The sequence below is a fragment of the Oncorhynchus tshawytscha genome, linkage group LG08, assembly GCF_018296145.1.
Source record: "Oncorhynchus tshawytscha isolate Ot180627B linkage group LG08, Otsh_v2.0, whole genome shotgun sequence".
NCBI lineage: Eukaryota > Metazoa > Chordata > Actinopteri > Salmoniformes > Salmonidae > Oncorhynchus > Oncorhynchus tshawytscha.
This window is the reverse complement of record NC_056436.1, coordinates 45,243,238-45,255,776: the sequence shown is the minus strand read 5'-3', so window position 1 is coordinate 45,255,776 and position 12,539 is coordinate 45,243,238. Positions and strand designations below refer to the sequence as shown.

General features: G+C 41.3%; 1 protein-coding gene across 5 annotated transcripts in view; it reads left to right on the top strand.

Moving 5' to 3' along the window:
• Positions 1 to 12,539, top strand: part of LOC112256430 (CAP-Gly domain-containing linker protein 4) — an 86,192-nt gene that overhangs the window by 56,310 nt on the left and 17,343 nt on the right. For all 5 annotated transcript variants that reach the window (XM_042325568.1, XM_024429693.2, XM_042325571.1 and 2 more), the window contains exon 12: positions 5,158 to 5,281. In XM_042325568.1, coding sequence (XP_042181502.1) covers positions 5,158 to 5,281 — 124 coding nt within the window. The remainder of the gene's footprint in view (positions 1 to 5,157; positions 5,282 to 12,539) is intronic.

The window sequence follows — 12,539 nt, the reverse complement described above, 5'->3', positions numbered from 1 at the left end:
TTTTGTTCGTTTTTTAAGTATCCCATTAAAATATGGATTATCATCACGCTGCATTTTGGTCCTCCTCTCTTTCACCCGAAGACAGTCTTACACCTTGTGAAGATGCTGGAGGAAACCGGTACAGATGTATCTGTATCCACTGTAAAACTAGTACTAAATCGACGTAACCTGAAAGGCCGCTCAGCAAGGAAGAAGCCACTGCTCCAAAACCAGCATAAAAATTGTCAGACTACGGTTTATAACTGCACACGGGGACAAAGATCGTACTTTTTGAAGAAATGTTCTCTGGTCTGATGAAACAAAAATAGAACGGTTTGGCCATAATGGCCATCATTATGTTGTGGAGGAAAAAGGGGAGGCTTGCAAGCCAAAGAACACCACCCCAACCGTGAAGCACGGGGGTGGCAGCATCATGTTGTGAGGGTGCTTTGCTGCTGGAGGGACTGGTGCACTTCACAAAACAGATGGCCTCATGAGGAATGAAAATTAACATCTCAAGACATCAGTCAGGAAGTTAAAGCTTGGTTGCAAATGGGTCTTCCAAATGGACAATGACCCCAAGCATACTTCCAAAGTTGTGGCAAAGAGGCTTAAGGACAACAAAGTCAAGGAGTTGGAGTGGCCATCACAAAGCCCTGACCACAATCCTATAGAACATTTGTGGGCAGAACTGAAAAAGCGCGTGCGAGGAAGGAGGCCTACAAACCTAACTCAGTTACACCAGCTCTGTCAGGAGGAATGGGCCAACTTTCACCCAACTTATTGTGGGAAGCTTGTGGAAGGCTACCCGAAATGTTTGACCCAAGTAAAACAATTTAAAGGTAATGCTACCAAATACTAATGGAGTGTATGTAAACTTCTGACCCACTGGGAATGTGATGAAAGAAACAAAAGCTGAAATAAATAATTCTCTCCACTATCATTCTGACATTTCACATTTTTTAAATAAAGTTGTGATCTTAACTGACCTAAGACTGGGAATATTTACTTGGATTAAATGTCAGGAATTGTGAAAAACTGAGTTTTTAAATGTTTTTGGATAAGGTGTATGTAAACTTCCGACCTCAACTGTACATCCCTCCCTACGTTGTAGGCTTACCCAGTATCGAAGGCTTGGCTTGACAATCTCCAAATGTCGTTAACAATGGCAATTTTGACATGTTTAACTTGGTGGGGCAAACTCAACCAATATTTTTCAAATATTTTTTTGCCATTAAATCCACTGCACAACATTGTATTATTTCATTATGCCTATTTGGTCTTAAAAGAAGGGAAAATACAATCACGAGCATCCACTTTTTTATGCAATATACCGACGCACAGACAGCACATTGCTCAAACAAAACAATCCTTGCAATATCAACTGGAATTACATGGGTCTATTAAGTAAAATCAAAATCCAACTGTCACATGCGCCGAATACAACAAGTGTATACTTTACCGTGAAATGCTTACTTACAAGCCCTTAACCAACAGTGCAGTTCAAGAAGAAAATATTTACCAAGTAGACTAAAATAAAATGTAATAATAAAAAGTAACACAATAACGAGGTTATATACAGGAGGCACCGGTACCGAGTCAGTGTGCAGGGGTACAGGCTAGTTGAGGTCATCTGTACATGTAGGTGGGGGAAAAGTGACTATGCATAGATAACAAACCAACAGCGAGTAGCAACAGTGTACAAAAGGGGAGAGCGGGGGGGCAATGTAAATAGTCTGGTGGCGATTTTTATGAATTGTTTAGCAGTCTTATGGATTGGGGGTAGAAGCTGTTGAGGAGCCTTTTGGTCCTAGACTTGGCGCTCTGGTACTGCTTGCCGTGCGGTGGTAGAGAAAACAGTCTGTAACTTGGTTGACTGGAGTCTCTGACAATTTTATGGGCTTTCCTCTGACACCGCTATTTTATAGGTTCTGGATGGCATGAAGCTTGGCCCCAGTGATGTACTGGGCCGTTCGCACTACCCTCTGTAGTGCCTTACGGTCAGATGCCGAGCAGTTGCCATACCAGGCGGTGATGCAACCATGCTCTCTGGTGCAGCTGTAGAACCTTTTGAGGATCTGGGGACCCATGCCAAATCTTTTCTGTCTCCTGAGGGGGAAAAGGTTTTGTTGTGCCCTCTTCACCACTGTCTTGTTATGTTTGTACCATGATAGTGCGTTGATGATGTTGTTGAGAAAACTATTTGATTGAGAAGAGACTGTCACTGGCAAACATGGTTTAAAGACCCAACAACGTTATTTAGTATCTCCTCCTTGTGAAGAAAAGCACATGAGCTAGATATAAAGTAAGCAAAACAATGAAATCATTCCAACATTATCTAAAATGATTAAGATACTGTACTAATGAGCGAGACCTATATAAGCAATATAACAATTGGAATGTACAAACTTTGGCATAAGGGAACGATGAGTGTATGAGGCAAGCAGTAATTTCGATTAAAATATTAATGTGCGAGTAATCGATATAGCTACCTGTTATAGGCACAGAATTCAGATCATGGGCCATTCTTACTGCGTTCTCCCTGTACACCAAGTCAGAACCGTAGGATAAATAAAGAGGCCATATAAGCAGACAATGAAAGCTCTTGCATTATTCGATGATTACATTTCTCTATAACAGGTTATAGGCTGCATGTGCACCACCAAGTCAGAACTGTAGGCGAAAGTAAGGGGGGTAAATACACCAAGTTATTAAGATGAGTTACATAAAATCTTACTACACAACATTCAGTCGTGGCCAAAAGTTTTGAGAATGACACACATATTAATTTTCACAAAGTCTGCCTCAGTTTGTATGATGGTAATTTGCATATACTCCAGAATGTTATGAAGAGTGATCAGATGAATTGCAATTAATTGCAAGTCCCTCTTTGCCACTCTTTCATAGTTTTGAAGTCTTCTATTAATTATACAATGTAGAAAATAGTCAAACTAAGGGAAAACCCTGGAATGAGTAGGTGTGTTCAAACCTTTGACTGCTACTGTATATACTGTGCATTCAAAGTATTCAGACCCCTTGACTTTTTCAACATTTTGTTAGGTTACAACCTTATTCTAAAATGGATTTGAAAAAAAAAAAATCCATATCAATCTACACACAATACCCCATGATGACGAAGCAAAAACATTTTTGCAAAATTATATTTAAAAAAAATTACTTTTTTCACATAAGTATTCAGACCCTTTGCTATGAGACTTGAAACTGAGGTGCATCTAGTTTCCACTGATTATCCTTAATATGTTTCTACATCTTGATTGGAGTCCACCTCTGGTAAATTCAATTTATTGGACATGATTTGGAAAGGCACACAACTGTCAACAGTAGCAGTCAAAAGTTTGCACACACCTACTCATTCAAGGGTTTTTCTACATTGTAGAATAATAGTGAAGACATAAACTATGAAATAACACATATGGAACCATGTAGTTAACAAAAACGTGTTAAACAACGTTTTACATTCTTTAAAGTAGCCATCCTTTGCCTTGATGACCTTTGCCTTGATGACAGCTTTGCATTCTTTCAAACAGCTTCACCTGGAATGCTTTTCTTTGCAATTTCTCACATGGAATAGCCTTAATTTCTCAGAAGAATTATAGACTGATGAGTTTCAGAAGAAAGTTATTTGTTTCTGGCTATTTTGAGCCTGTAATCAAACCCACAGATGCTGATGTGCCAGATACTCAACTAGTCTAAAGAAGAACAGTTTTATTGCTTCTTTAATCAGGACAACAGTTTTCAACTGTGCTAACATAATTGCTAAAGAGTTTTCTAATGATGAATTAGCCATTTAAAATTATAAACTTGCATTAGTGAACACAACATTCCATTGGAACACAGAAGTGGTGTTGCTAATAATGGGCCTCTGTACGCCTATGTAGATATTCCATAAAAAATCATCCGTTTCCAGCTACAATAGTCGTTTACAACATTACAATGTCTTCACTGTATTTCTGATCAATTTGATGTTATTTTAATGGAATCATTTTTTGCTTTTCTTTCAAAAACGAGGACATTTCTAAGTGACCCCAAACTTTTGAACGGTAGTGTATTTTGATTTGCATGACACTTTTTTTTTTTGGTTACTTCATGATTCCATTTGTTATTTCATAGTTCTGATGTCTTCGCTATTATTCTACAATGTAAAAAATGTAAAAAATAAAGGAAAGCCCTGGAATGGGTAGGTGTGTCCTAACTTTTAACTGGTACTCTCTCATAGAAGATGAATAGAAGATAAGCTTAGGCCTAACCCCAGAGGGATAGAGATTTGCTGGTGGCATGCTACGACACCGATGGCTACTGCGTCTGTAATACAGATATAGACGTACAAAGGAAGGTCATTCGTTCATTTTCAATCTGAATTATTTGTATAAGGCATTGTAGTAGTTACTCTGGTAGGCCGGAAACAGTCTTCCTCAGCTCAAGTTCAGCTGTCGGAGTCAGTTGGTACTCAGGGACAAACTGCCTTCATATCATAGGCCTGCTAAAGTTTAATAATAGCCACACCATACCAAACGTTTCTAAACTTTTTATTAGGGTAAAATCAGAAGTAAGTTAAGCCATTGTTTATAGGGAAGATATGATTAGAAGAGCAATTGTAAACCAGGGAAAAACGCGCTACTCTCCCCAACCCCCCCTCCCCACCCCCCACAGTAAATTTCCATTGGTCCTTAACGTCATCCATTGGAATACATCAAGCTGCTGAATCTTGTAGAAGACAGTTGTTTAAGAATGTGACTACATTGGTTATTGTAGACACAGAATGCAAGAGTTTCTTCTACATGAATGCACTTACCCTTGTTTTGCATTGTGATATTTGCAATCAAGTATTGAATGCAAATATTGAAGGGGCAGCAGTAGCCTAGTGGTTAGAGTGTTGGGCCAGTAACTGAAAGGTTGCTGGATCGAATCTCTGAGCTGACAAGGTAAAAATCTGTCGTTCAGCCCCTGAACAAGGCAGTTAACCCACTGTTCCCTGGTAGGCCGACATTGTAAATAAGAATTTGTTCTTAACTGACTTGCCAAGCAAAATAATAAAATGGATGGCCTCGAGAAGCTGATTGATGGCCTCGAGAAGCTGGCCTTGAGAAACTGCTCTAATCATGGTTTGACTTTGACTATCTGTCCGCCTCTTTTTCTATCTATCCATCTGTCCCTCAGGGTTCTGGCTGGGGATCGAGCTGGACAAGCCCAGCGGGAAGAACGATGGCTCGGTTGGCGGGGTGAACTACTTCAGCTGTCCTCCCAAACATGGTGTCTTTGCCCCTCCATCGCGTGTACAGAGGTAAGTACATACCCCTCTGGGCTACTCCATTTTATATTTGTAAACAACAAACAAAAAAATCTGGAAGGATTGTCTTTAATTATTTCTCACATTTAGAAATGGGTTTAGAGAAAAAAATTAACCGAACCGAAGTTGCATCTGGTGAATGTCACTGGCACAATTACCGTATAACCGTGTAACTGACGGTTATGGATGAAGACTGTGATGAAAATAAAATAACCGCCATATGTGGAATGAACAGCTCACTCAGGGCAGGATGAATGGGCATTTGTGCACTTGAAATGTGAACTAGAAATAGAATGAATAGAACGGGCTTGGAACCTCTAACCCTGGAAATTTGACTGGTAAACTGAGTACACTCAGAATGGCTGTCTGTTATTGTATTGCAATCATTTCCATGGTAATTTAGAATGTTCATTCAAATTATTTCGAAGGAATTCATTAACATAATTTCAGTGCATATTAATGGGTACACTTACTGCTCTACTTCCTGCTTTGCTCCTATGGGTACGCTCACAATGGCCGCCAGTCCACCCATTATGACATCATTGACTTCAATGGGGATGCCAAATTCTATTAATTCTATTTCTATGGCAGCACATGCACGTGAGAGTGGAGGAGAGGAGAACCTGTTTTTCTTTATTTTTTTCTATTCGAACGGTTATCAGGCAGGCCAATAACCATCATCCAAACTTCCATGACCATCACAGTGCTATTCATTACACTCATCAATATTTGGATGGCACTAACAAGCCAGGCCTCGACAATGCCATTTGTGAGAGCTGTTGAAATATTTGATTTTTGCTTTCTTGAGGACACTGCTAACAGTCCAGATTGGTGATTTACTAGACCACGGGTGTCAAACAGGGACAGGAAGCTAAGGCCTATTCACAGCCAAGCCGACTGGGCTGTGTTCATTACGAAACAGGGAAGGCCAAAGGGCTACCTAGGCTGGTCTGTATGTTAGAAATATATACATCAAATTTTATTGGTCACATACACGTTTAGCAGATGTTATTGCGGGTGTAGCGAAATGCTTGTGTTTCGAGCTCCAATAGTGCAGTAGTATCTAACAAGTAATATCTAACAATTTCACAACAATACACACAAATTTAAGTAAAGGAATGGAATTAAGAATATAAATATTTGGACGTGCAATGTCGGAGCGGCATAGACTAAAATGCAGTAGAATAGAATACAGTATATATGTATGAGATGAGTAGTGCAAAATATGTAAACATTAGTGTGTGTTCCAAGTGTTCCAATTATTAAAGTGGCCAGTGATTTCAATTCTATGTACAGCTGAGTCGTAAATTTACATACACTTATGTTGGAGTCATTAAAACACGTTTTTCAACCACTCCACAAATTTCTTGTTAACAAACTATAGTTTTGGCAAGTCGATTAGCACATCTACTTTGTGCATGACACAATACATTTTTCCAACAATTGTTTACAGACAGATTATTTCACTTATAATTCACTGTATCACAATTCCAGTGGGTCAGAAGTTTACATACACTAAGTTGACTGTGGATTTAAGCAGCTTGGAAAATTCCAGAAGAAGATGGCTTCAGAAGCTTCTGATAGGCTAATTGACATAATTTGAGTCAATTGGAGGTGTACATGTGGATGTATTTCAATGCCTACCTTCAAACTCAGTGCCTCTTTGCTTGACATCATGGGAAAATCAAACGAAATCAGCGCAAAACTGAAAGCACGTACCACCACATTTAATCATGGCAAGGTGACTGGGAATATGGCCGAATACAAACACTGTAGTTATTTCCTCTGTTAGGCAATCAAACAAGCAAAGTGTCAGTATAGAGACAAAGTGGAGTCGCAATTCAACGGCTCAGACACGAGACGTACGTGGCAGGGTCTACGGACAATCACGGATTACAAAAAGAAAACCAGCCCTGTCGCGGACATCGACGTCTTGCTTCCAGACAAGCTAAACACCTTCTTCGCCCGCTTTGAAGACAATACAGTGCCACAGACACGAACCGCTACCACGGACTGTGGTCTCTCCTTCTCCGTGGTCGAGGTGACATTTAACATTTAAACGTGTTAACCCTCACAAGGCTGCCGGCCCAGACAGCATCCCTAGCCACGTCCTCAGAGCATGCGCAGACCAGCTGGCTGGTATGTTTACAGACATATTCTCTCCTTATCCCAGACTGCTGTCCCCACATGCTTCAAGATGGCCACCATATCACCTTCACCCTACCTGTCACCCTAGACCCACTTCAATTTGATTACAGCCCCAATAGGTCCACAGACGATGCAATCGCCATCACAATGCACACTGCCCTATCCGATATGGACAAGAGGAATACCTATGTAAGAATGCTGTTCATTGACTACAGCTCAGCATTCAACACCATAGTACCCTCCAAACTCATCATTAAGCTCAAGTCCCTGGGTCTTGACCCCTCCCTGTGCAACTGGATCCTGGACTTTTTGACGGGCCACCCCCAGGTGGTGAAGGTAGGAAACAACATCTCCACTCCACTGATCCTCAACACTGGGGCCCCACAAGGGTGCGTTCACAGCCTCCTCCTGTACTCCCTGTAAACTCATGACTGTGTGGCCATGCACGCCTCCAACTCAATCATCAGACGACACAGCAGTGGTAGGCTTAATTACCAACAACGACGAGACAGCCTACAGGGAGGAGGTGAAGGCCCTCCGTCAGGAAAATAACCTGCCACTCAATATCAGCAAAACGAAAGAGATGATCAAGGGACTTCAGGAAACAGCTGAGGGAGCACCCCCCTATCCACACCGACAAGACAGCAGTGGAGAAGGTGGAAAGTTTTAAGTTTCTCGGTGTACATATCACCGACAAAATTAAATGGTCTACGCACACAGACAGCGTGGTGAAGAAGGTGCAACAGCGCCTCTTCAACCTCAGGAGGCCGAAAACACTCACTAACTTTTACAGGTGCACAATCGAGAGCATCCTGTCGGGCTGTATCACCGCCTGGTACGGCAACTGCACCGCTCACAACCGCAGGGCTGGTGCAGTCTGCACATCGCATCACCGGGGGAAAACTACCTGCCTTTCAGTACACCTACAACACCCGAGTTCACAGGAAGGCAAAAAAGGACAACCACCCGAGCCACTGCCTGTTCACCCCGCTTCCATCCAGAAGGCGAGGTCCGTACAGGTGCGTCAAAGCTGGGACCCGAGAGATAGAAGATGTTTTTCAATCTCAAGGCCATCAGATTGTTAAACAGCCACCACGAGCACAGAGAGGCGGCTGCCTACCTACAGACTTGATATCATTGGCCACTTTAAGAAATGGAACACTAGTCACTTTAATAAATCCACTTTAGGAATGTTTACATATCTCGCATTACTTATCTCACATGTATTTACTGTTTTCTACACTATCTATTGCATCTTAGCCGCTCTCACTGCTCATCCATATATTGTATATTTAAATATTCTTATCCCATTCCTTTACTAGATTGTGTGTATTAGGTTTTGTTGTGGAACTTGTTAGATATTAGGTTTTGTTGTGGGATTGTTAGATATTACCTGTTAGATACTGCTGCACTGTCGGATCTAGAATCATAAGCATTTCGCTAGACTCGCAATAACATCTGCTAACCATGTGTATGTGACCAATACTGTTTGATTTGACACATGGCTGGTCGAATGCCGAACTCTTCAATGCTGAAACATCAATCCATGGGTGAGACAGTGCCACTTTTTAATTTGTGCCTCAATCAAAATGAAAAAAGTAATTTTGCAAATTCAGCAGGCTGTGGTGTAAAATAAGCCTTTAAAAGTGTTGACGTTATTTTATTAATTATTGTTAATGCTGTCTTTGGTGCTTATGTAACGGATGTGAAACGGCTAGCTTAGTTAGCGGTGCGCGCTAAATAGCGTTTCAATCGGTGACGTCACTTGCTCTGAGACCTTGAAGTAGTAGTTCCCCTTGCTCTGCAAGGGCCGCGGCTTTTGTGGAGCGATGGGTAACGATGCTTCGTGGGTGACTGTTGTTGATGTGTGCAGAGGGTCCCTGGTTCGTGCCCGGGTATGGGCGAGGGGACGGTCTAAAGTTATACTGTTACACTTATCAATGCACAAGCACCTTTTTCCCGCTCCTATCGCTTCTTGTGGAGCTTGTCGCGTGGTGTCCATAGACATATACAGTGCTTTCAGAAAGTATTCACACCCCTCGACTTTTTCCACATTTTGTTGTTACTACCTGCATTTTGTGTCACTGGTCTACACACAATATCCCATAATGTCGAATTGGAATAAGGTTTTACCTTTTTTTGTACAATTTAGTTCAAAATGAAACCTAAAATGTCTTGGAGTCAGTAAGTATTCAACCCTTTTCTGGCAAGCCTAAATAAGTTCAGGAGTAAAATTTGCTTAGTAAGTTACGTGGACTCACTCTGTGTTCAATAATAACATGATTTTTGAATGACTACCTCGTCTCTGTACTCCACACATACAATTCTCTGTAGCTCCCTCAGTCGAACAGTGAATTTCAAACACAGATTCAACCGGAAAGACCAGGGAGGTTTTCCAATGCCTCACAAAGAAGGGCACCTAAAGGGTAGATGGGTAAAAATAAAAAAAGAAGACATTGAATATCCCTTTTAGCATAGTGAAGTTATTACTTAAACTTTGGATGTTTTATCAATACACCCAGTCTCACAAAGATACAGGCGTCCTTCCTGACTCTGTTGCCGGAAGGGAAGGAAACTGCTCAGGGATTTCACCATGAGGCCAATGGTGACATTAAAACAGTTGAGTTTAATGGCTGTGATAGGAGAACAATGAGGGTGGATCAACAACATTGTAGTTACTCCACAATACTAACCTAATTGACGGAGTGAAAAGAAGAAGAACAATATTCCAAAGCAATATTCCAAGCATCCTGTTTGCAACAAGGAACTAAAGTAATGTTGGCATAAATGTGGCAAAGCAATTAACTTTTTGTTCTGAATACAAAGTGTTATGTTTGAGGCACAGTGGTGGCTGCCTCATGTGATGGGTACGCTTGTAATCATTAAGGACAAGGGAGTTTTTCCAGGATAAAAAAAAAGAAACAGAATGGAGCTAAGCACAGGCCAAATCATAGAGTAAAACCTTGTTCATTGTGCTTTCCTGGGAGATGAATTTACCTTTCAGCTGAACAATAACCTAAAACACAAGGGCAAACTACCTGCCCTCCAGGACACCTACAACACCCGATGTCACAGGAAGGCCAGATAGATCATCATGGACAATAACCACCCTAGCCATCCAGAAGGCGAGGTCAGTACAGGTGCATCAAAGCTGGGACTGAAAGACTGAAAAACAGCTTCTATCTCAAGGCCATCAGACTGTTAAATAGCCATCACTAGCACATTAGAGGCTACTGCCCTATATACATAGACTTGACATCACTGGCAACTTTAATAATGGAACACTAGTTACTTTAATAATGTTTACATATTTTTCATTACTCATCATGTATGTACTGTATTCTATTCTAATGTATCTTTAGTCTATGTCGCTCAGACATTGCTCATCCAAATATTTAAATATTCTTAATTCCATTCCTTTACTTAGATTTGTGTGTATTGCTGTGAAATTGTTAGATATTACTTGTTAGATATTACTGTACTGTCGGAGCTAGAAACACAAGCATTTCGCTACACCCGCAATAACATCTGCTAAACACGTGAAGGTGACCAATAACCTTTGATTTGAACAATAAATCATGCGAAGCAGCCACAACTGTCAGTAAGTGTCCATGATTGAGTCTTTTAATGAAGAGTTGGTGATAAAATGTCCAGTTTGAGTGTTTTTTTGCAGCTCGTTCCAGTTGCTAGCTGCAGCGATCTGAAAAGAGGAGCGACCCAGGGATGTGTGTGCTTTGGGGAACTTTAACAGAATGTGAATGGCAGAATGGGTGTTGTATGTGGAGTTTGAGGGCTGCAGTAGGTATCTCAGATAGGGGGAAGTGAGGTCTAGGAGGGTTTTATAAATAAGCATCAACCAGTGGGTCTTGCGACTGGTATACATAGATGACCAGTTTACAGAGGAGTATAGAGTGCAGTGATGTGTCCTATAAGGAGCATTGGTGGCAAATCTGATGGCCGAATGGTAAAGCACATCTAGCCGCTCGAGAGCACCCTCGCATGGGTAGGATGATCATCTGAATCAGGGTTAGTTTGGCAGCTGGGGTGAAAGAGGAGTGATTACGGTAGAGGAAACTAAGTCTAGATTTTACCTTAGCCTGCAGTTTTGATATGTGCTGAGAGAAGGACAGTGTACCGTCTAGCCATACTCCCAAGTACTTGTATGAGGTGACTACCTCAAGCTTTAAACCCTCAGAAGTAGTAATCACACCGGTGGGGAGAGGGGCATTCCTCTTACCAACCACATTAGCTTTGTTTTGGAGGTGTTCAGAACAAGGTTAAGGGCAGAGAAAGCTTTTTGGACACTAAGAATGGGGAGGGACCAGCTGAGTATAAGACTGTATCATCTGCATATACATGGATGAGAGAGCTTCCTACTGCCTGAGCTATGTTGATGTAAATTGATAAGAGCGTGGGGACTAGGATCGAGCATTGGGATACTCCCTTGGTGACAGGCAGTTGCTGAGACAGCAGGCACCAGGCTAAAGACCCCTCAGAGACGCCAATACTCCTTAGCCGGCCCACAAGAATTTAATGGTCTACCGTATCAAAGACTTTGGCCAAGTCAATAAAAATAGCTGCACAATATTGCTTAGAATCAAGGGCAATGGTGACATAATTTAGGACCTTTAAGGTTGCAATGACACATCCAAAACCTGAGCGGAAACCAGATTGCATACCAGAGAGAATACTATAGACTTCAAGAAAGCCAATCAGTTGAATATTGGCAATTTATTCCAACACATTTGATAAACAGGGCAAAATAGAAATTGGCCTTAAATAAAAGACACACCGTGGCTGCCTTCAATGTAATCTGAGAAAGATTTAGGGAGTCGCATTTCTTTACCACTTGGTCAGTTGTTTAAGCGTGTCCCAGTTTACATCACCTAGCAGGTCAAATCCAGACTTAATGTAAGGGGCCAGGAGAGAACTTAGAGTACAGGCCGGTGCTGATGGTGGACGATAACACCCAGTAACAGTCAACAAAGAGCTATATGAAAGTTTAATGCTCTCGTGACGTTGGTACCATTTTTAATGTGATGATGATTCGTTTATCAATTCAATTGACAATGTTTAATTATTACGTTGTTTTAATTACTCGTGT